Source organism: Platalea leucorodia (assembly GCF_965183815.1).
Source record: "Platalea leucorodia genome assembly, chromosome: 5".
In the NCBI taxonomy this organism is placed as follows: domain Eukaryota; kingdom Metazoa; phylum Chordata; class Aves; order Pelecaniformes; family Threskiornithidae; genus Platalea; species Platalea leucorodia.
In genome coordinates, this window is record NC_138827.1 from 21,443,743 (window position 1) to 21,469,685 (window position 25,943).

The window sequence follows — 25,943 nt, forward strand, 5'->3', positions numbered from 1 at the left end:
ATGACTCCTGGGCTCCAAGGGATTGGTGTCACTGGCGTTTGTGGTTTATCATTATACGTGGTCAGTTATGGTATTGTAAATGGCATCAGCATTTGCCATATATAAGTGCATACTGCGTAGGAACTACAGCATGGGGACCAGCACACCAGACACGGGGGAAGCTCTTTTCAGCACAGCACTAACTTCCCAGATTTAGTGTTATCTTAAAAAGATAGATATTGGTTTTTATAGCTCTGGCATCTGTTTATTAAATATCAATATAAATAGAATGTGTGACCATCTCAGTCCACATCCTCAAGACATCTCCCCACCTCAGTCACACAGTGGTAGCCAATGCTGTACAGGCAGCGGCGGAAGCCTGGCAGGGGATGGACTCCTCGGTACAGTGCGGAGGCACATGGGCTGGAAACGAGTGCTCTGAAGGCAGGCTGGGGGTAGCAATTCATATATCTATAAATTTTGTTCTTTGTCTACAGACATGATTTAGGCCTGTGCTCCCAAAGTATGCCAGGAAATCAGATGTTTGCATATCTAGCTTATAACACAATAAGTGTGACTCCATTCAGGTCAATCTGAAATCTGACCAAAGCTGTGTATTATTGTGCTCTTGCAGCAGTGTAGCGTGTCGTGTATGCAGGCAGTAGTGTCACTCTGCAGTCCTGCACCAGCTCCGAAAGGGCAAGAAAAATGCACAGTGCGAATCTTCCAGCTTGCAACACTGCAAGACATGGTAAAGCTGCTCTAAAAGACCATGCATATAAGGACATGTTCTGATTGAGAAAAGAGAAGCAGGAGATTCCAGAATGTGATTCATTAGCAAAAAGAGAGCAGTCTTTGTTTTTATTTATCACATAAGGGTATGTTTTATGTGAAGGTTTTATCAGCCAGAATTGGCTGACTACAGTAATTCTTACAGGAATAAATATGCATATATCCATCTAGATGAGATGTGTAGCCATGTGCAGAAATTTAAAATGTATATAAAACTACATATCTATAACTTCAGGGAGGGTCCCAACTCTTCACAGAATATAAAAGAGCCTACAGATACAGCTGGTTGGAAAGGATCTGACAAACTTGGGTTGTTAAGGGAGGGAAGGCTTGGGGGAATAGGGGACTTGTCAGAAAATGCCTATTTGAAATCTCCATGAATATGTCAGTTTTAAAGAAAGTCAAATAAAAGCCTGTTGAGTTGTGAGTGGAAAAAAAATACTGGCTTCCTTCCAGGCTACCCGTCTCATTCCAGGCAACACTTCTTTTCTTGTCTTTTCACTGTCTGAATTTCTCACCAAATGGAAAATTCACTTTCTTGCCAACTGCATCTAGAGTATCTATGCAACATGGACATTTTGATGCAGTTGCCAGCAATATCTCCAGCTAGGGATGAAAACCAACATCCAGAGATAATACAGGATCAGCCATTTCCTTACTCTGAACCTAATGTTTAAAGGTATATCTTTGCATCTTTATCTTTCCTTACTAAATACCAATCACAAGGCTGTCTACCAAACTGGTTTTTAAACTGGTTTTGGTCCTTCTTTAAACTTTCCAGATGAGAAATTAAGCATGCCATCAGGCAACCCAAGAAAGACTCTATGATGTGTTTTTCTTCCAATAGTCTCTTTTGTGTTAAAGAAAATAGAACAAAAATTCGTAGGTAAAAACATGATACCTGGGCCAAGCCCATGTTTTTCAAAGAGTGTGGTCATAAAAGGTTTACACAGCAGCTCTGAACAATTAAACAAATATTATTTTATCACGAGTTGTCACTGCTCTCAGGAGCAGTGCTGTCTTGGGTTTATCCTGCTTTTGTGCAGGACTATACAATTATTGAAGATGGACCTTCCTCAGAATATGAAATGGGTTTGAAGGCACAAATACACCAGCGAGGACAGTGGAGCAGTCCCTGAACATTCAGGGTGGCTTAAACAGGCTTTGACTATGAGTAGACAGAGGGTGTTCGCTTGTGGAGTTGAGAGTGATGAATAAAACAAAGATGGTTTACTCAGAGCCGGACCAGAGCTGAGAGTCTAGGCTATATACTTTATCTTATAGACTCAAGCCACTTGCACAGTGTCCTGCTACACCATGACCTTTGCTTTCTTACAGGCCCAGCTGCTAATGAGAATTTATGACCCAAATACCAAAATTTAAAAATAAACAATCGCTTGTCAAGGATATAGGGCAATCCTCAATGTGAGTGTAGCAGTACCAGAAGTTTGTATCTCTGAGCAGCAAGACTTCATATGAACCTCACACCTATTTAGGACACACTATAGACGTGGAAGGAAACATATTAAGAGCTCAGGCCCAATTTACCGTATGCTATTCCATTAATCCAGTAAGGTTTACAAGGCAAATTCACTTTGTAGTTGTTCCTGTGCTTTGGCACCTGTTCCTGTATATGATTTTCATTAAGTCCAGATTTTAACTGAGCCTCTGAATTTTACAGTGCCACAAAAAACTGTGGAGCCATCTGGTTAAAGTTTTAAAGATGGTTTTCATTAAGATGAAAGTTTTGAAAAATATTTTACCATTTTTCAACTACTGAGTCAGACATTTTCATAAGAAAAAGCTGTTGGCATTAGGCAGCAGAAGACTAACCCAATGGATGAGTGGCAGCCTGCTCCCTCCCACCCACCCGCCTCCATATTGTACCACATTGTGAATGGTGACATTGGGTGATGCTGGGATATTCAGTGATGCCTGTTGTTCCAAACACCAAGACAAAATGACTGACCTTGACATCTTTTGTACGTCCTTCTTCTCATTTTCGAGGTTCATGACTCAGCTTGCATTTCTCTCTCAATCATATTCCACAATGGCAGGAATGCATTTTTGAAAAAAAAATTGATAGAACTTATCCTTCTTAATATCTCTGATTGCAAGAGAAATGATTGCCTACCATTCAGCCTCCTTATTCAACAAGCACAGTATATAAAACTACACTGAATGAGTTTTCTGCCAAACTGAGGCAATTCAGAGAATAACTCCGTTTTGGAAGCTCACAAGCATGTTCACTTGAATGAACAGGGTATGGATTTTGTAATAGGAAAACAGCGAGTAATTTGAATAGTCTGCAGTAAATTGTCAAAGCAAAGCACTCTGGTTATAGAGACATTTCAGGAATAAGCAATGCCTGCGATGCTGTTTGTAAGGTTTCCATACCTACAGTCTCCTATGTCCTCCCCCCTCCCCACAATATACAGTCCCATTTAGTATTTCATTTTAAATGAAGAAGGAGCCACGTTTTACAAAGAGTTAGAAATCCTCAGCCTGTTAAGTGTAGATTATCACTATCCAGGTGTCATTAAGAGAGTTATTCGCAAAGTTCCTTTTGTAGAAACCTGAAGGATTTTAGTAGTTAAGGGTTATATGCAGTACAAACTAGGGAAAAAATTAATTGGTTTTGGAGCAAAACGTATCTTTCTCCCATGTGTCTCAAAGACTATCAGAGGCAGTTTTAAAGGCATCCAAGTCCATCTCTGTCTTCCCAAAAGCACAGATCTTCAGACAGGCATGACATAGGGTATACACTCAAAACAAAGCACCCTTAATTCCCAGAGAGGTTAGAAAAAGGGAAAGGTTTCATCACTGACTGCCAAACTTTACCTGCTACCAGGAGGGGAATATGTATAATTTCCCCTTCTGTTACTATTTTTTTTAAGGATATGACATCCATAACTACTTTGAAAGTTGCTAACATTCCTGCCAAGTGCCACGTACTGTTTTCTGTCTTGTCTTTCTAAATCCTGATTTTGAGCCAAAATCAACGGCAGAAAGAAATTGTCCATTGCCTGGCTGGGAAACGTTTCTGACAGTCTGTGTGTGCTGTTTTCTCATGAACAGAGGGACACACACGATGTCGAGTTTATCTGATTGCAACCCACAAATACAGCACTACGCTATGTGCAGAACTGCAGCTCACCTACAAGGTGATCACTGAGAATGTGAAGGAACCTTTTTTTGGTGCTTTCAAAGTGCATTTTAATGTTGAGTGTAGTGTATTTCTACTGAAGAGACCAAATTCCTGACTTGACAAGAGTGATGAGGAAGGGGATGGAAAATAACATGCAGAAGAGACTTTTTGCAGCTGTCCTCAGCCACCTGACAACTCGGCAACTGGTGGCAGGGTCTGTACACAACTTCAGTCGAGGGGCCCTTTGCAGCATGAGCTCGCACAGCAGAGCGCAGTGCTTGAGCATCTTCCCTGAATGGTCTCACTAACCTTCTTGCACATATTGCTTAGAAAATACATCTACGGAAGTTAACAGATTTTTCACCAGCACGTTTCTGGGCAGCCACGTTGTGTCTCCTCCCATCAGTATCAGTACTCCTCTTCAGGCAAGGGATGGAGAGGGCACAGTGACACTAAGCATCTGCAGAGCAGAAGGTGTTCAAAAGTTGAAGCTAGTGGGAGAGCCATCCTGAGGATAATGCACTCCATGCGCTCATCCCCTACCATTAATCAGCATTAATTCGGAAGGGGTCTCCCACAGAGGCACCAACGCTTGTTTTTTTTTTTTTTTTTGCTATCTCCACCAAAATACTGTACTAATTGATAGAGATTTTCAAAGCCATGAGTCTTAACAGGAGTTTCATGCCTAAATCTCCCAATCAGCTTTGAAAAATCTCAACCGTTGTTATTTTTTTTTCCTTCTGCGTAATAACATATGCAAAGCTGAGCCATAATGTCTCCCAAATCCTCTGGATTAAGCTGAAAAGCAGGTGGGGAAAGCTGATGCACGAAAAGCCTCCTGATGTAAAATCCTCCACCGGCAGCAAAAGCTGCAGAGGAGAAGCAGCATCAGCCAGGGAGGGTGGGGGGCTCTGAAAGGGGCCCCCACCAGCCCCATGGCTCAGGGAGCCCCAGTAGAAAAACCAATCCAAAGCCACTCCGGAGGTGAGGGGTTTCATTCCTCCTCACACACGCAGGAGGCGGCTGCAAAAGCTCAGTCCTCCCAATGGCCACACCAGCTCCTGCTGCAATCCTTCATCAGAAAAGCCCCAAGTAATTCATCATAGGGAACAGCGAATAAAGATAAATTGAATGGTATATTCTAACATGATACCCTTGGTTAAATGGTGGAAATCTGAAAGTACTTTGGAAAAAGAATATCTGCATATTAATGAAAAGTAACAAATACTTGATTAGATTATACGCTCTTTCTGTATATTTTGTGGATGGACTTTACATGATGTTTGTTAAGTTCTCTTAGCTCACAAATGGTGGACCTCAAAATTAAAGCAACAGCTTTAAAGCAACAGCTTGTGTCCCTGCACAGGCAAGAGGCCCTCTGCCTCGAAGGATTAAACCTTGTCACAGATAGAGGAGGATGTATATGAAATTCATATGCTTATACCAGTGTTGTAGAGCATGCGCATGCAGAAGACCTATTTAAGTTCATTGAAATGAGGACTCCGTAGCTAGTCACAGAGAAAGAAGGGTAAGAGCTATACAGTCACAAAAAAACAATTAAAATAAACCACCATTTCTAGAGTCAGTCAACAGATTTACACAGTTTATAAGCTTCTCTTCACTTTCTCCTAGAATCAACATCTTGCGAGTAAGGATAACTGCAGGCACAGAAAAGGTACTTGGGTAGCTGAGTAAGAATAGCTACAGGTGTCATTTGTACATGAAAAAGGAAAAAGTAAGTTGTTGGAAGGAACAAATCTGTTTTGCTACATGCTGCTGGGAAAAGGGTTTGTTATACTCAGAAAGTTAACCATATGTTAATGATGAAAGGAAGAAATTGTATTTTTATAATTTGCATGATGGACTTGTTCATAGGAAGCACAGTCTGTTTCACAGAGTCTCACGTACCGCACAACCCAAATTATCTTAATGGGGGGCGAAGTGGCAGAGGAGATGGATGCGTTCCCCTTGAGTCATTCTCTGATAAAGACACATCGGTTAGCTGCAAGATGACAAACTATATGTTCGAAGTGACAAATCATTTAATTAAAATTTACAAGCGGTTAAATACTGTTTGACCCAAATGGAAGCAGTTATCATGAATCAATTTTGGAGGAGGAACTCGACTTTTCAGCAAATCGATAGCTCACAGCTACAGTACCTGGACACTCTCCGCATTTCTTATGTGTGGAGAGCCCTTTTGCTGGCTGCTGTAGAGTCTGGTTCAGAAAAGATCTCAATCAAGTTGAAAAGTAGTAACAATTTTACTTAGGCAGTGTTTGAACACTCTCAAGTTTCATGAATAGTTAATGTCATGTCAAGCGTTCAAGAAAAACGCTCTTGTACCTTAAGAGCAAATAGCTCAGATTTTGATGAGTTATGTTTTTTTATTGCATATACAGGCCGGTGGAAATTGCAATCATCTTTCATGAAAAGGCTCAGCAGTTTTTATTATAGGAAAGTAAGGGTGGCCATTGCATTTACTAACTAATGTAGTAAATGTAAAATTGCCAGGGTAACACGCTTTTTTATTTATGCTGCTGAGCACATAATGTGCTGGTAGTTTCATAAAAATATATATTAGAGGAATTTCACATGCCAGCAAGCTGTAGATCTCTTTTATGTATATGACTTATCCAGTGTCCTTCTATTTAAGACATACTCCATTACAAAGAACAAGATTAAGCAGTATTGACATACAAGACAAACTCAAGAGATAATACCAGTCTAGTCAGTTATAATTCAAGGCAGCACCATACTTTAACTCTTCTGGAATTAGTGAACAGTTCAACTTCATTATTTATTTCATCCATCACCTTATTATAATAAAAGCGCTATTGATGATTAATTGATTAGCTATTAGCACAGTTCAGCAGTAGACTTTCATGGATTCCTTTTTTTTTAATATACCTATAAAAGCAGAGCAGTATATGCACTTTGCAGAAATATGACCAAGAGAAACCCCAAAGAAATGCTTAAGAAAATCAGCAGAATAGCTGAATAAAAAACGCATCTTTAGAAATCATCTGACAACCACTTCACTGGAAGATTAGTTTAAAAGTGGTCAGGTCCGCCAGCAAAAAAGTTCCTTTCTCATACACAGTCACCAAAAAAAAGGCAAGAAATCATGTACTAACCTGCTTAACTCAATATCCTTTGTCAAGATCAGAAGAATGATGTTGAAACTGTCCAGAAACTGTAAAGTTCAGTGTAAAAAATTATCATTCACAATGCTATATGACATTGCCTCAATGTAGCAGAACCAACAAAATCTTCATGATATATGAGAACTATCAAAGGTTGCCACTGAATACATAGATTTAATATGCTGCTTAATTCAAGAGCTTATTTACAATGTCACACTTCATTTTGAGGAAAATGATTCTGACAACCAATCATTTAAAATATAGAAAGAATGTTTTACAAAAGGTCAGAAGTACAAATATTTTACATATTAACTACTAATAAATTCATTTCCTCTAAAAGTTAGAAGGATCAGCAAATGTCTTCAAAGCTATTTACAATATTTCAGCACAAGACCCAACCTCTAATTACCAATGTAAGTTGTAAATAATTGTCAAGTATGCAGATGAGCCAAAAATTCTATCAAATTAAAGTAATTAGCTCCCAAGTCAAATTTTTCTGTCGCATTAAAATGCTTTTCCTTTTCTCAAATGTGACACTTACAAATGAGGGCAACATTGTCAGAGAAGCAGTTATTGTAGGCTGCCAAATTTATGTGCATAAGTACCTGAAAGCACACGCCATGCATATTACTTTCAAAACAACCTGTGTTTCTCAGCAATTGATTTTATAATGCCATAGTTTTGTTAAAGCATCACACTTCTGAATTGGACAAATTTATCAAACTTGAACCCTTGCAGATGATTTGAAAGTTACGCACTTTGTATGGAAATCTGAGCATGGTTATCTGTCATGGAGAGCCGCGGTTCTTGGCTCTCCTTGGGTCGTCTTCACTGAAGAATCTTTCCAGACTGCATGGTTTGGGATACAGATGAGAGTTGGGTCCCCCAGGTTACATACTACAACACAGGGATGGGGGAATGGGAATGGGTGGCTGGCTTGTTTGTCCCAGTGCTTTCCCTAGTGCTTTTCTAGTCGTCTTCTCAATTTCCTCTTAACCGAAGCTGTGTTTGCCATGTACAGTGCAAGATCATGACCCATTCTCCTCTGTTTAATTTTGGACTTCCATGCAGAACCCAACGTCAGCCTGTTCTAGACTTGATGTCTTTATCCTCTGTGTATTTTTTTCTATTTAATTTTAAGCTAAACAAGTGATGATTGTTTTTGTTGATTGTTATTGCTACGGGTGATAACAAAATCTGGGCTAGATGTGTGCTGTAGATATGAAGGCAGTCCCAGCCTTGAACACATCTCATCCAAAACCAGCAGTATAAGCAGAAAACTGCATAATGTAATTAAATAATTTCATTATTTATTTGTTCTTTTCCTGCAAGTTTCCCTTAAAATTATCTCTTTCTATTGCTGTCCCCCTCTACCTCTACAGTTGTTGCTATGCCACATCTTCCAGACAAGACAAAAGGGTTTAGACTCAAAAATACAAGCTGGTTTTGTGGTTTCCTTTACCCAGACTGTGCCAAGAGCAATGCAGGTGAAGCATGGCTCCCAGAGAGGAGCACATACATGGGAGGGAAGGATTTTTACAGAGTGAGGAATACTCTGGTAAGACCTGTAGTTGAAAGCTATAGTATGTCTCTTATGACATACAAATGTGTTATACTTATCACATTAGCAAGCACATCTGTCTGCTAAGTATTCTGCAAAATAAGTAAGAATTTTTTAGCTTTTGAATAATGAAAAATGTTTGCTACAACATTTTACCACATTTTTTAAAATCTAAAATAGTCTAAAAAAATTAAAATTTCAAATAGAAAGCCTCTCAACAAGAAAAAAATAGTATATATTTGTGCTTCAGAAACAGTGTGTACATCACACTGCAGATAGATACACAAAAAGTCATCTTTCTAGAAGCAAAGCCTGGAAGATGAATGTGACATCCATATTTACTCACCGTAGTGTAGCTCTAGGGTTAGGTAACCATACACATCATATAAGCCATATAAGTACATGGGACTTGCAATTTCTAATATGCTACGTTTTCACATAAATAAGTTCAACAAAAATTAGTTCTGATATCAATTATAAAGAAGCATTTTAAAGTAATGGAGGGCTTCAGTAGCTACATCATTTAGAAAACTGATATAAATAAGTGATTTCACAGTTTTCTCAACAGAAGAGCTTCTTTTCTCTTTTATACAAATTTTGAGTTTTTCCATACATAAACTCAGAAAAAATGGTTTTCTCACCAAATCTGGGGCAAGAAGGACAGTTTGGGAGTTGTACATTTGTCTTTTGGATTACAGCTTAAAATATACAATAATTAAAAATAGCCCCAATTCAGTATCTATTCAGAACTTGTGTCAGAGTCTATGTATGTCTCAGAACTAGGATACCTTTACTGAGATCTTGGGAAATATGATGAATCATAGAACAGCCCGGGTTGGAAGGCACCTCAAAAGATCACCTGGTCCAACCTTTTGTGGGAAGTTGGACTAGATGAAGTTGTCAATCCTATTTGCAATTACCATGCACCATCCCATAGAAATACAATGCAAAGTATTCGTGTATCTGACCGCTCAGATTCTGGTGCACAGTGACGCAGTACCTCCCTACAGACACTTAACTAGTGCATTTTAAATATGAGGTCATTATTTTTTACCATATCCTTTCAGAGCTAGAAGATGTTATTCCAGGCAACGAACAGCATTCTTGTAAGTGGGGGCAAACATAAGCTTCATCTCCTGGCTTTGCTGACTACACTGGTGTTATTAAATTATTTTTCTGCTGATAGATAATAGGATGCTCTATATTGTGCTATCCAGTTTATACAACTCTGTATTGAAGCGTTGTTTTTCTATTATAAAACATTGGTAATTCTGAAATCCAATGGAAAACATATTCAGTTGTGTCCAATTCTCAGTTCAAGGAATTAATGCTTTAGCCAGGAAATTCTGCAGGCTTCAGTTCTCTATAGAAATGTCTTGATAGTGAAACTCAGGATATTTTCTCTAGGCTGTTTCTTTCTTTTTTTTTCTGGCAATGACCACAAGGTCAGGCCACCCAGTGTGCATCACTAGATGGAAGAGGCTGGTTACACAGAATGGCCCATCTATTTAAGCAAAAAGATGCAACACTGTGTTATTTATTGCAACACCATGTTATCTATCAGCCAGGTTACACAGGTGTTATGATTTTTATTTCAGTACTATGCAATTGTGTTCCAGCCTACTAAGCACAGTATTAATGGAAACATCGGCAATTAGGCTAGAGTTTGGGGTTTTCAGCGGAGGGGGATTTTGGTTTTGGTTTGGGTGTTTTGCTTAGAGGTGATTACAGACAGATTGCATTTCTGAAGCCAACCTTGTAGCTTTGCCTGCATAACCAAGCTGGAGAGACAGCAATATGATAATCTCCCTTGACTTCTGTTAGAATTTTGGGTTGGAATTGTCACCATTTCATGGACTATTTTTATTAAATAGGCCTTATTTTGCTAATGAAATTCTAGATAATGTTTCTAGCTCCTTAATACATAGTAATAGATCATATAACTCTCACTATCAAGCTATACTAAGTTTGCATTTATTCAACTTTTCTCATATATGCTCTAAAGAGGCAGAGTGGATCTGATTCCAGAAAGCACTCTTTGCTTGGCCTTTGGGCTAAGTAATAACTTCTATTTGAAGGCAAAGTTATTTGAGTCACTGAAGATAACCTTACCAAAAAGATTACTGCTTCAATAAAACATGAAATAATATTAAAAAAAAAAAATTTACTTTTTTTAATAATCCTTGGGTAAATTATTTTTAGCACATCTAAAGAAGGAGAGGAAAGCTTGGCAAACTCAAAGAAAAGGGAAATCAGGTTTTATTTCAAGCTACAGAAACAACAGTGCCCTTTAACTTATTAATAGTTCTAATGTGGGAACATTAGTGATAATTATAGCCCTTCAGAGTGTGATCCCAAAAAGAAATGGGTTAAAACTGCAAGTTTATGTAAAGTATTTGAATCTGTTGTTGTTCCTATTATGCAAAAAGAAAGAAGAGAAACAGGAAGGAGACTAGAAGATGGTGCTTAGTCTAACGAAGTGAAGCTACACATGAGTGGTGCCTGTGGAAGCAGGGCAATGAGATCCAGGAGGAAACAGAGCTCATCCAAAGATAAATTTATCCTGGGAAGAAGAAAATTCCTACCCATTCAGAAGTGCAACTGTAGAGAAACCTTCCACTGATTGCTCCCAGTGGAAGACAAGTAACTGCTTTTAAGATAGATGTTAAGATATTTATGAGGGAAATCACAAGACATGATGCAATAGCAGATCTGGGTTTGATAAACCAAGAGGTGTATGCTAATTATAGGTGCTACAGCTGCATTTGTTTTTTGTGCAAGAATTAAAGATCTGTTTAAAGTTTTCTGCACAGTTTGCGTTCAATGGGCATGTCCTTAAGCCATCAGAAAGAACTGAGAGCCAATTTCTAGGAGAGGAAAATGGAGCTGCAGCCCGTGCTATGGACTGGGGAGTTGCCTCCAAGAGCTGCAGGCTGATGTGACCGATATTTGCCTTTGCCATGAGCCACCCTCCCTTTCCTCCTGTGGAACCTGTTATATCTCTGGTTCCAGAAAGAAATTAAATGTTTCAGTCACTGCTAATTATGATGCATTCCAGGATTATTTTTAAAGGCCCAAAGGGAACATCTAGAAAGGTCTCTTCCCACAGGCAAGAGAGGTGGTGTCTACTGTTATTTTTGACAGATATTTGTACCATCTTAAAACTCTGCAGTGATGCAGATTCCTCATCCTTTCCTTGCAACCCAGGACTAAGTTTACCTTTACAGCTATTCTGGGTCCTACCTGCTGCAGGTCAAACCTGTTAATCTTGTTCTACCTGCTACAGGCACAAGCAGATCATTCCCTGACCTTTTCCAGGGGTAATCCTTATGTGTATCCCACAGTTGTTATTAGGACTCCCTCTCCCCCCTCGGGTTTTGAACTGTCCTGCTGTTCCAAGCTTTCCTCCTAGGTAACATGTTCTCGTTCTTTTCTGGGCTGTGTCCAGTCAGTCTGTGTGTCTCTCGAAGTGACTCATCCACACCAGACACAGCCCTCCTGTGCTAAGGGGAGCAGCAGCACTACTTCATAGGCTGCACTTCTATTTACACACGCCAGAAACGTATTTCTGCTTTCATAGCAAGATAGCATAGATGATCCACTGTAATCACAGATGCTTTTCTGAGGAATTGTCAGAGTCAATTCTTGTTCTTCCAGTACATGTGCAGTTGGCTATTTTTGTTAAAGAGCAGAATTTTTTTGGCCTTATTGAATTGAATTCTTTTTTTATGGTCAGAAGATTTCTCTTAGTCACTGTTTATTTTGAATTTTAATCTGCCCTCTGAAATGCATGCAGCTTCTTCTCATTACAGCACATCCAGCTTTGAGGTTCTTGCATTAAAATCCCAGCTTGGGTCACCTTGGGACGGTCCCTGTATTGCTGGTCAGTGCTGGAAAGCTTGGGGGAGGTGGTTTGGGATTGTCAGTGACTCGGTGCACACTGCTGTTTGTTCTGAACAGCTATGTTCAGGCTCAGTCTGCTTTGATGGACAACGGGATGTCTGTTCAGTGCCATCGATTACATGCTCTGCTTTACTCTCTGGACAAGGTTCTTGGCTGATTTTTCCTGTCTCCTTTACTGGCTAAAGGCAGGGATCAGGTGGTGATTTGGTTAAGCACAGGGTTCATCCCAGCACTGGGGCTGGTATCTCCTCCATCTGTTAAAAGTCATCTCGGACCTCTGAGACTGGTACACACCCACAGTTCTAAAGTTCCTGAAAGACACTTTATTTGTTCCAATATGACTGCACTTCTCACCTGTGCAAAGAAATTTGAGATAACTTGAGTATAAAGGATGATATATAAAGCCAAATTTTATTCTATTCCCTCACAGTAATTTTCCTCATAAATACTTCTTGGGATTATGAAATATTCCTTGCAGTAGAAACTGGGTATGTCAGGGCTGTACTATTTTATCCTGTTAAACACTAAAGCACTCTGTGTTCAGTGCTGGCTTCATTTATCCTATTAATGTATTAATTAGCAGGATTCTTTTCCTTTGCATTATTTAATGGAAGGGGGTTTTTATTTGATATTATCAAGTTTCTCTGTGTCTAAATGAAATTCCATTAAAGATATACCATACAACAATGCATAAGGGTTTAAAATTGTTTTTGATTTTGCAGCTGCACCAGAAGCACGTCTGCACTATCTGAAAGATTACAGTGAGCCTGCTTTGTCTGAGCACCACTATTTTTCTGATTTTCTGATACCCAGAGACACTTGCTTGAAGAAATAACTTGATAGACAGCAGCATGTGGGGAATCTGTTATTTACACTGATTATCTACAAAACAGGCTTTTGTGTTAGGGCTGCTATTGTTAAGAGTTTCTCCAAATCACCATCGCCCATTTTTTATGTGTTACCTGAATCCATTGTATATACAGAAACATGGAGTAACAAAAAAGGTGCATGCCTGTCTCCCACTGAAAAGCCCACACTTACAAGCACTACTGAGTAAGAACAACGGCAAGACCATATAATTAGAGTGAGCAATAACTACAGGCATTTTTAGGTACCACTGTGTGATAATTGCCTGTAAATGGGGACTTTTCTATTGGCAACCGTATGCTAAAATTTAAAATGCAAGTTTGGAAACAAATCACACCTAGGTAATAAAGTTTTAACAATACCTTTTCATTGTGAAAACAGTAGCAATATAAAGTGCTTACATTCAAATGTATTCAAATGCAGTATTTTGGGTTGTATCACGTTTTTTAACAATTCAATGGTGTACGTATACTGAATGAATAGAAAATGTTAATAGCTTCTGTAGGTCTCTAACTATCATATCTAATAATTAGATGCTGAACTCCTTCAAAAAGCACACATTGACACTGAGGACCACAGTGATTCCCTTGGCACGTGAAGTAAAAACATCCAAAATCGAGGTTTTTGAGTTATCAGGATCTTGTGCCTACGTGTAAGATATCCTATGTGCCTCCCTTCTTGGAGAGGATTTTTTTTCTGGTATCTTAAACACTTTTCAACAATAGCATCCATTTAATTAGAATTAAAAGGTTATCTTACCCTCTCTCAATTAAGTTACCCAAATTTTGCCAATCCATCTGTAACTTTACATATGATAAAATTACCATGATTTTTTAAAGTATAAATTAGCTGGAGATGTTTGTTTCTCTAAAATAACACCCCCTTTTTTTTTTTTCTTTTTTTTTACATTAAATGTTTTGCTGTGAACAATAACCATCAGATTTAAACCTGGATTTCTATGAGAAGAGTCAATGACAATTTGGAAAATAAAACATTACATTTTGGAAGTTGACAGGAATCATAGAATCATAGAATCATTTAGGTTGGAAAAGACCTTTAAGATCATCAAGTCCAACCGTTAACCTAGCACTGCCAAGTCCACCACTAAACCATGTCCCTAAGCACCACATCTACCCGTCTTTTAAATACCTCCAGGGATGGCGACTCAACCACTTCCCTGGGCAGCCTGTTCCATTGCCTAACTACCCTTTCGGTGAAGAAGTTTTACCTAATATCCAGCCTAAACCTCCCCTGACTCAACTTGAGGCCATTTCCTTTTGTCATATCGCTTGTTACTTGGGAGAAGAGACCGACCCCCGCCTTGCTACAGCCTCCTTTCAGGTAGTTGTAGAGAGCAATAAGGTCTCCCCTCAGCCTCCTCTTCTCCAAACTAAATAACCCCAGCTCCCTGAGCCACAACTCGTAAGACTTGTTCTCGAGACCCTTCAGCAGCCTCGTTGCCCTTCTTTGGACACGCTCCAGCACCTCAATGTCCTTTGTGTAGTGAGGGGCCCAAAACCGAACACAGTATTTGAGGTGCGGTCTCACCAGTGCCGAGTACAGGGGGATGATCACTTCCCTAGTCCTGCTGGCCACACTATTCCTGATACAAGCCAGGATGCTGTTGGCGTTCTTGGACACCTGGGCACACTACTGGCTCATATTCAGCCAGCTGTCGACCAGCACCCCCAGGTCCTTTTCCACCAGACAGCTCTCCAGCCACTCTTCCCCCAGCCTGTAGCGTTGCATGGGGTTGTTGTGACCCAAGTGCAGGACCCGGCACTTGGCCTTGTTGAACCTCTTACAGTTGGCCTCAGCCCATCAATCCAGCCTGTCCAGATGCCTCTGTAGTGCCTTCCTGCCCTCAAGCAGATCAACACTCCCACCCACCTTGGTGTCATCTGCAAACTTATTGAGGGTGCACTTGATCCCCTTGTCCAGATCATTGATAAAGATATTAAACAGAACTGGCCCCAGTACTGAGCCCTGGGGAACACCACTTGTGACTGGCCGTCAACTGGATTTAACTCCATTCACCACAAGGAAGGAGGAATGAGTTTTAGAAAAAAAAAATACAATTTTAGTGTTCCACTTGTTAGCACAGCTTTTGAAAGTGGGTTGTTCATCGGAGAGAGGCTGCTGAGAGGTGGTTGACCCAGGCAGGTCATAAGGCAGTGAAAATGGGGAAAAGCAAACAGGAGACAGCAAAAATCTTAAAGGTAACTCGATTCAACGACTCCTTGGCACCATCATCACCCATGGAGCACAGCTGCTCCTTGCTGCTGCCCACCAAAGCTCTTCCCAGCCCAGCACCGTATTTCCAAATGGAACTCTGCCGAATTGATGGCTAGATCTTTAACTGCATCATCTTCAGCCTGAGCATAGGATGCTCTCCTTAGAAAAGAGAGCAATTCTGTTTGCAAGATAACACGTTGCTGGTGAGTCCACCTACGACATTTGGAGGTGCTTCCATATACATACCATATATATTGAGATGCCTGCACTAAGTACTTTTGAGAAGTTGCTGACTTTGGAAATGCTTTGTTCCAGAGAGTTATTTGAGAACAGAAATTAAGACACTTAAAAACCTTTTGCACATAGTTAACAACCTCCATCAGTTATGGTCTTGCTTTCTCCATAAGCTTAATGAAATGCAGCTGTTAAGCATTCACTAACAACTGCAAAATGTGTCTGGCATGCCCCATCACATTAATAAGCTAGCAAAAATCATCTTGCTTAAAATTTACATTACTGTGTGTATTTTAGCTGGTTTTAAATTAATATTTTGCTGCTTACAATATTTATCATAAGTTATTTGTCAGTGTGTGAGTGGGTGGAACGGGAAGGGCAACTGACTATTGTGGAGGGGAGGGAGGGAAGTGTGTCTCTTCTGCTGCCTCCTTGGACATCTGTTTCCACAGCCAAGGAACCCAGATTCCCAGGCAAAGATCCCCCCAATTAGGGAATTACAATGCTGGGCAGCTGAGCTAGTTATCATGTTTTGATTGCTTGACTTTCTTTTTATTCCTGTAAATATAATATTTTATATTTTAACTCAGAATCAGTGTAAAGAACCAGTTTCAAATTAGATACAGAGTATATCACAAGTGGGGTCTTTATGACTGAAACAAGAAATACTTCTTTCTTATTTTCTGTGCATACACAGAGATACGCGCAAACACACACAAGGATAATATTTCACTTTAAAACATTTCTGGTGGCATATCTATTGCAAGTATTTAAAATATAAGCTTTACTATTTTAGTGCAACAAATACTTGGTTTTTGCTTCTGCAGGTACAGCAATAATCTTTTATTCTCTGTATTCCTATTTTAAGACTCAAAAAATGCTACATTATTCATTTAAATTAGAAATAAGCAAATCAGCATAAGCCATTCTTTTTACAGTTTCTGCATCTCACAGCAGCCTTGTGTGAATGCCGATGAATAGGACTTGACAATACCGCTCTCTTATCCATTCCATCAATCTATTGGGAGGGCTCATCTTCAGAATCTTCCTGCCAATGCTCACATTTCAGAGAATGACAAAGCCACTCTTTTAAGAACTTTGCAGTTTTTGGCTATATCCTGTACAGCAATGTCTTAGAATAAGCTGAAGAAGTTGCATAAATCCATCCAGGCAGAGTTAGCTCATAAGCAACTTTTGCAATATTTCCTGTCTCCTTTCTCAAGGATTTTCAGATATATTTGTCTTGGTAGTGCTGAGCAACTCCTGGCTAGAAAATATACAAAAGCAAAATTCTACCCAAAATTACACCCACACAACCCAGAGAATGGCTGCACAGGCATTAACAGAGCAAAATTTGGTTGTTCCCTATGCTAATGTATTTGATGTAGATGATGCTATATGGAGGTGGTGTCCCCCGCCGTGTTCCTCCCTTGTTCCCAGCATAATGCTTGTCCTCATGGTTTCATGAGCAAGGACTGGGGAGACAAATGATCACTGCACACAAGCGAGGACACGTCCAGTGGCGTCAAGCTACCTTGTCTAACAGTATGTCATACTCAGTAAAAATGTTTTCCAGTGCCTCGTGAGCCATCACATAAAAAGTGTTTCACTTTTCCAAAAACTAGGGCTGCATAGCTCTTCACTGATTTCTTCACTTGACTTTCTTCACTGGGGTAAGCCAAACATTTTGACCATACCTCATTTATAAAATAATCCCTTGCAAACGTATGCCTTTATTTAAAATATAAGCATTTTGCATTTCAAATGCATTTGGGGGATGTTGGCCTGGTCAGTGCTGTACATTTTTCTCTCATTAAAAGGAATGTCAATGATTCATACCAGTAAAAGGAACATCAGACTACAGAGGACCTTCTGAGTCACCATGTCCAGCTCCCAGCTACCACAGGCACAGTCCAAATGCATTTCAACATTACTTAAATTATCAGCATTTTCCAAGTGTTATTATCATGGTCAAAGCTCTGTTTAATCAAAGTCTCCATCTGGCACACACTTCAAAAGAGCCTTCTCATTCAGATTTATCTATTTAACTTCACTAGTGAATTTTCCATCACTGTAAATTTCCTGTCTCAGGCACTTAGCCTTGAGGATGATTGCATTTGCATAAGACTAAACAAATTGGTGTCTTTGCTGATTCATTTTTACACAAGATTTTAAGGTTTTGTTCTCCCAAGGTCAAGCTTTCTACAATCCTGCCTGGCCTCCGAGGCACAGAGCAAGGTTCCTCTTCTTGACAAACTTTCCTTTGGTCAAAACACTCGTAAGCCTGTTCTAGCGCGCTCTAAGCAGATTACCTCTCCTATCACAAGCCATTGCTTTCTAATTCAGTCTTTTATAGACTGTCGACCTGCTCCTCCAAAGCCATAAATCCTCAACTAACTTCAAGTGTAACAATATTTAGAGATGTTATCTGTAGGACTCAACTGAGGCTTCAGAGTCCCATTATCTTACAATCTTTTCTTTTAAAAAAACATTTTTGACAGCCCAGTCTTTTTCATCTCTTTTTTCTTACTGCTTTGACCTTGAGTGAGTTTATTCCTTCCTTCTCTGTATATTTTAAACATTGCACAAAAAACTATTTATTAAGGCTTTCCTATAATAAATCATTAACCTGAATATAGTTAAATGAAATGCTTATTAACATCTCTCTGCATAATCCATTTTACAGAATTAGTCTTGCTTATTCACACAACCTAAAGAGGTCCATGCTTTTGTCTACAAGGCATCAGCATTAAAGCTTATAATTATTTCTAGTTAATGCAGTCCTTGGTGTTAGGGAATGTTGGTTTGCATGTTTCAGCATAGTACTTTTCCTAATCTCTTGTATTAATTAGAGATACTGATATAATATTACTTTGTTCCTTTCTATTCTCCACGAGGAGAGATGTCTGAACATAATCCTATCTGTGCTAAGAGTGTGCTTAAATATTTTCACAACTCCTAACATTAGGATTATGTAGAATAATCACTAAATTAGAAACAAGGAGAGCTTGATAAGAGCACGTGGACTTCAGAGGCATGCACACAGGACCTTGGCCAGTACTCGTGCTCTGACAGCAATGGAGGACATGGCAAGTGCTGACCTTAGCAGGGTTTTCTCCTTCAGCAGGACTGTGACACCATGGAAGTGACTCCCAGACGCTAGATGCAGTCTTGTCAAAAGTGAGAAATGGACCAGCTTTTATCGATAACTAATAACACAGGGAGTTACAAAGCAAAGAGGGGAACAGGAGCAGAAACTTTCTCCACGTGTCTCTGTCCCTGCTGCAACAAGAGCAATGGCTCGCACGGATCTACCGATAATTTTAATGTATTAACGGAGATTAGACAAGCTTGATAATGCTTATGAGGACACGGTGTAAGAAGTGCACACAAAATCCATTTCTGCAACCTACTGCTGTATGTCAATACTGAGGGCTACTCTCAGCGGGCAGGTGATGACTGCAAATCCCAAGGAGCACGTGGCTCCCGGCAGAGCTCTGCAGGGGAAGAACCATCTTCTGGGAGATGGCATGCACAGGGACCTGTCAAACCCCACCAGGTCCCTTCACAGCTCTTCAGCAATGCTGCTGCGTGCACAGCTCAGCTTGACACCCTGCCCCTGCCTTACTAGACCAGGCACCACAGACAAGGAGTCTCTCCCCCAGAAATTTTACAAGCATTTCCTCTAGTCATACATGGATGGCAACCAATGCCTTGAGTTAAACATGGTAACACCCAAACATCGCTAGTGGGACCATCAGTGCCCAGTAACCCTGCTCCCAGGCACAGGGCTTCATTTCTCCATTAGCAAGAAAGTAAATTATTATCCGTCAATGACTGAAGCTGATATATTTTAAAGTTATTGCATCTTCTAAATCCTAGGTCATTTTATATTTCAAACATCAGACTTTTCATCAGGCTCATTTTAATCTCCTTCTAGATGGAAATTTACTGTCTTTTAAGGTACCACTACCACAGCTCTGAACTGAATTTGCACCGACAGATCAGCACAAGGGGAGCAAACAATTTGACCTTGGTTTCTATTTCAGATGATAGTTACCAAGACATTGTTCTGGACGAGAATCTTTAGCCAGATAAATACCTCCCTGCGGACCAACCGCTGTTCTCCTTCCCCCCTCTGTGTACCAAAAGCTTCACATGCTGTAAAATCAGTTATAAACAGAGTGCTCCATTATAATGGTGGTGATCAGTATTATGGAAATACCCAGGATAGCTGCAGATGTAATCAGGGAGTCAAATAATTCATGCTTTTATTTAATACCTAATCATACATACCTCCACCATTATCTTGCTCTACAAATATTAAGACTGCAAGTGTGTGTGTCTGTATAAAACAATGACATTCAATGCTAAGATCTTAGTGGGGAAAAAAAAGCAGCTGTGAGTTTTATGCTATTTTCAAACATTTAAACTTTTTCATTCATTCCTAAATGAAGGCTTTTAGTCTGACATAGCAAACCTTCAAAAAAACCCTATCAAAATTAATGAGTCCAAGTACAAAATGATGTTGCCTAGCATTACACAGCAATGATAATGAAACCAAGGACTACTTAGTACTTATAAAAAATAATTATTCATTCTAGATTAATGACTAACCAGACTATCCTAAGAACCTTTAAATTTTAAAAGTAAGCTTGTTTACTTTTTAAAGTTTGTAAAACACCACAAAAGATCTACAGAATTTTATTAATATTAGGGAACAAAATTTTCTTTGTCCAGCAAAGCAATTGGGTAGCCACAGGAAAAGTTAATCAAAATACTGAGGTGAAAAAGAAAAGGACTGCAGGAGCTTATTAATTTCTAAGAATTTTTAAGACCTAAGCACAACTTTTTAAACTGTATGCCATCCAGTAGACTTACCATAACATCGTAATTGATGCAACCCATTTGCCACTAACAGTGAGAGAGGGACATCTGCTTATAAGTTCACTTTGGAGACTAGAAACACTTGGAGATTTCCAGAAGTCAAATTAAAGTTAAGAGGCATAGTGATCTGGCAAGACTTTCCCAATCAATAAGTCACCATCCACCGTACCTGAGACAACCGGGTGTTCCCCAGCTGAACACACAGGCAGCACCCTGCCCATTTCTGCCAGCTGACCTGCCCAAAGGGTGCTCTAATTCAGGCTGCTAATTATAAAAGGAGACTATTAAAGCAAGCTGAAAAGCAGTCAGGCTTTTTCCACCAACAGATGAATTAAAGGGTTGAAGAAGCGCACCACGATGCACATGCTGATCTGCTGGTCCTGTGCAGGCATATGGCAAATGTTTTCCGGCTACCGGTTCCAGTTTGAATTAAAATAGCACGGCTTTTTAAAACTGCAGTATACAGTTCCAAAAAAGCCCTTTAAAGCCAGTTTCTGATCAGTGTGCCTATTGGCACACCATGGATTTTGGAGATATTTCCACAATGACAGTAATGTCTTTGTTCAGGGGAAGTCTTGGGGCCACGTGGACACAAATGTGAATAGCCCCAGGTTTATTTTGGTTTTCTATAGCAAGTGTCACCGCAGGTCTCAGTAAGTGAAACTATACCCAGCAGATACTAATCAGCAGACCCTAATGACAGCAGGCTCACACCAGTTTGCCCACTTGAAAGGAATCTGAGGTATTAGAGGGGCTGGAGAATAATTCTAAATTTCGGCTCAAGCTCTTTCAGAGCATCAGTCGCAGTGAACCTGGAAGCCACACAGCACAGCTAGATTTCTTTCTTTATTGTAATGCCAAAGAAAGGCTAAAGACACTCAGAGAGCTTATTAATTTTTTTTTTTTTAACTGAAATCTTGTTTGTCAGACCCAGCCATAGCATCAACACCCTAGCTCCTCAGAGGTGGTGAGGTGTGGGATAGGGCGGGGTTGAACAGGGCTAATACATTGCCCATGGATCAGCAAAACCAGCCCCTGCACTAGTTTGGCATCCCTGTACCGTGTGAACTCAGCCCTTGGGGCAGTTTATTCAAACCCAGCAGAGTCCAGTAACTTAAACTGGTCCAGATTTGCTTCACCTTCAGGTTTCTTTCACGTCAAATTCTTCCGGTTAGCCAGCTTTGGCAACCATAACTCTTTTCTATTATCTACCCAAGTCTATGTATTTTTCCCCCATTAATTCACCTAGTACCTTTGTGCTGAAACAATCCAGATAGATATGATTTAATAAGCTTTAGGAGGATAGTACTGGTTCATATGCAGGAAATCAGATTTACATAACTTTCCACTCGCTTTTATAGCCACCGTAGTTCAAATTATCTTTACGTTGGGGAAATTCTTTTAATATGATAAAATGAAATACCACCTACACTATGCTTCAGCTTGCTAGCCTGGTTTTTGTAATAAATTAAATGTTGATTTGTCATACTGACTTATTACAGAAAGTTCCTTTTTAATGAGAAGAGAAGACAGCGCCCTGTCCTGCAGTTAGTCATGGTTATAAGTCACTAAACTAAGCTTCAAAATCAAGCTTCATCTTGTAATTTTTTTTTATTACCTGAACCTTTCTGCATGGGGGGGGAAATGAATGATTTTTGGTTTCATCACATACTCTGCGCCTAATGTCATATGTTGAAAATGGACCCGGTAGCACATAGCTCAGATTTCTGTATAGAAAGCAAAGGGATGTTTATGTTTCAGTGTTCAGACTGAACAAGACTTGAAATTCAGGAGACTGCATCCTGCAAAAGAAAACCTCCTCCCTGCACACATTGCCAAGCGAGGTCCTGCTCTCCTCCCTGGGCTCCATCCTGCCCAGACTGTGCAACCCTCCCGGACACCCCAGCAGCACGGCTCATGTCTGCCATCAGGGATGCTTTATTTCTCCTCCTCTTCTCTGCCCAAAAGGGAAGCACGTGAGAATTTGGTGAAATTTGCTTACTCCAAAGTACTGTGTGTGCCATGCCCTGGCGTCTCCCTGCCAGAGGTGGACTTGGCACTGGCGAGCGGCAGTGGTGCTGTCAGAGGCGGCTTACTCCTGGGCAAGGCAGTGGGATAAGCTTTGGCTTGGCCCCAGGGAAACTGCCTTCTGCATCATTAGTACCTGTTCTGTGTCGCCATTTCCCATGTACCTGCAGAGTGGAGCTGTTGGCTGAAATCTCCTCTTGGTGTTCTTGGTCCAGATAGCCCAGTGCCTTGAGGACCCCTCGGGATGGCAATGTAACGGAGTGAAAGGAGAGATCCTGCAGAAGAGGCAGGATCCTCTATGTGGTATCCAATCCCTCGCCAACGCTGGGCTCCGAGGTGACCTCTCCTCTTTGTTCACACATGGGTCACATGTTTTTCAAAGTAACCACGTTAGTGGTTTCTCCCTTTTGCAGCCAAGCCTTTGGGTTGAGCATCCCCTGCTCACTCAAGATGGGTCATCAGGAATGAGCTTGGAAATTTCTGTTTCCCTCCTGCCTTTCTGACACCTCTGTCCTCTTCAAGTAAAAGGCCTTGAGCACCAGGACGTGACACCAAGCTGGCTCAGTCTTGCTCCATGTTTCTGGCAAACATTGGGTCAGTCTAGTCAAAAAAGCAAATTCTGTAACTTGTATCTAAATAAAGTACCATTGAGATAAGCGACGTCTGCTTGTAGAAATGGCACTCGATACAAGACTTGCACAGATGCTGTGCTTTAGAATAATCTATATTATATAGTCTGGAAAGCAAAACTTTTGATACCAGTGTTCAAGCAAAAAGCACAGGATGCTCTGTACGTCTATAAGAGCCTGGGGCTTCATGCATCATATAAAAGAAAAATATTTGATTTGAGAGAAATTTTGTACAGAAATCTGCTGGCCAAAGTGAGCTTGCAGTGTTTATTTAGCAGCCAAGCATCCCAATAGCATCATCCTGATAGCTTCGGCTCAGTGTGGGGTGAGGTAACAGGTCCTTTCCTTCCTCCTGCCTGAGGCTTTTCAAGAACAAAATCATCAGTTTCTGCCCAGATCCATTCCCGTGCCGCAGGCAGGATAGCCAGCAGATGCTCACGACTGCTGCAAATGATTGTCTCCTTACTTGTTTCTCAACACTGTTTTCTTATATTTTAACTCTTTTTTGCATGCACTTACTGTAATATTTACTTAGGAATTTGAGAAAGGCTTTGTATTAAAGCAAGTAAATACAATTTCTTCAAAGAGACTGAAAATAAATATGAATCTCTTTGGCTAAGCAAAATTGTCAAACTTTGGCTTCTAAAGTCAGGCAGAAAATGAGTTGTTTTCCAACAGAGCTAAATATATTCACCTCTCATTGATTTCAGTGGAGATCTTAATGCTCAGTAACTTGAAAACAGATAAATTATTCAGATGTTTAAACATGAAGCGCTCATCTGATGTTAAGTACACACATTTTTAAATGCTTGCCTTAATAATGATTTATCCTCTTTAAAACAAAAAATAATATTCACTGAGCAGTGTAGCAGGAGGGCTTGGCTTCCTTTGCAGCATTTTCTCCGGTGTTCAGAAGAATGCGTTTGCTGCATAGTTATCTTCTTAGATGAATTAATGAAAATGAAGAATGTGGGGGTCTAAGAGTGGAAATTTTTGTTTAACCCTTTTTTCTTCTCTTTACAGCTCCCAGTACAGCCCAGTACGGGATCACCGGTGATGCCGAAGTCCTCTTCTCCTGCTGGTACCTTGTGTTGACACTGTCCTCCCTCACCAGCATATTCTACCTGAAGAACATCATTCTGCACTAAGTGTAAAGACCCATAAAAGGCTTTTAAGGATTCTCTGAAAGTGCTGATGACTGGATCCAATCTGGTAGAGTTTGTTAAAAGCAGCGTGGGATATAATCAGCAGTGCTTACATGGGGATGATCGCCTTCTGTAGAATTGCTCATTATGTAAATACTTTAATTCTACTCCTTTTTTTGATTAGCTGCATTACCTTGTGAAGCAGTACACATTGTCCTTTTTTAAGACGTGAAAGCTCTGAAATTACTTTTAGAGGATATTAATTGTGATTTCATGTTTGTAATCTACAAGTTTTCAAAAGCATTCAGTCATGGTCTGCTGAGTTGCAGACTGTAGTTTACAAAAAAAAAAATATTGCAGTAAAAATGTGCTTCTTTAAGGCTGCAATACAAATTTTCAGTTCCGTTCTTAAATAGCATTCTATCCACATTTACACAGAAACATTTTTTCTTTTTTTGATAAAAAAAATTCAAAAAATATTGCCTTCAAAATATTTCTTCAAAATATTACACATACCTAGATTTTCTTCTAGCATGATATTCAGGTTTCAAGAATGAGCCTTGTATTATGACTGCACTGTGCAGTACTGCTTTCTGTTTTCTTTCCTTTTTCCTGCAAATTCAGCATGGGTGTGCCTTCATAAAACACTACTTTCCTCTTCCTCTCCAACAAATCTGGAATGTGTTTTGGGAAATGCTAAAGCATCCTTTTGAGCATAACAAATCTCCAGCTGAGGACAAAGGTGCTATTGGCTAAAAGAGAAACCTCCTCTCCCATCTCCAGGGGGTCACCGAACTGCTTCAGACTTAATGTTCTTAGGCAATCAGTCAAAGATAGCACCAACTCCTTTTTATGTTTTCCATCTACCACCGCTAGCCAGTAGGCGATCTCTGTAAGAACTAGTTTTCCCATTACAAAACAGAACACAAATTATTTTGAGACATCTTTTGAATGTAGAAACGTTTCCCTTAGTCATTCTAAATCAAAATTCCTAAATGGCTGTAAATGTGAGAAGCTGAATAGTCCTTTTTGTATTACTGGCAAAAACTATGTGAATTGGTATTTTTCTTGCACTTAATTTTGTACTGGTTTGGCTAATTTAGCAATGATAAAGGATGCTTTTAAATATTAGATATCTGAAAATACATGAAGTATCAAGCAGAATTTTATATATATACATATATATAAAATGCATATATATATTAAAATGAGGTTGCTCCAATAACTGTACTGAAGTGCATGTTGCCGTCCATGATAGAATCATCTTTACAGACAGATCTTCATTACCGATGTACTAATATCTTGCCACAGCAGTTAAGTCCTCATATATGATTTCCTAGTACTGCAGTCTATCAAGATAACACTCTCATTTCACTCAGTGAAGGATCA

General features: G+C 39.9%; 1 protein-coding gene across 1 annotated transcript in view; it reads left to right on the plus strand.

Annotated features, from left to right (window-relative positions):
- The window catches only part of NEGR1 (neuronal growth regulator 1), a gene marked incomplete at its 3' end in the record, with an annotated part of 293,377 nt that extends 268,820 nt beyond the window's left edge, over positions 1-24,557 (plus strand). The window contains exon 7 of the mRNA XM_082312536.1: positions 24,433-24,557. Coding sequence (XP_082168662.1) covers positions 24,433-24,557 — 125 coding nt within the window. The remainder of the gene's footprint in view (positions 1-24,432) is intronic.
- Positions 24,558-25,943: the final 1,386 nt, after the last annotated feature.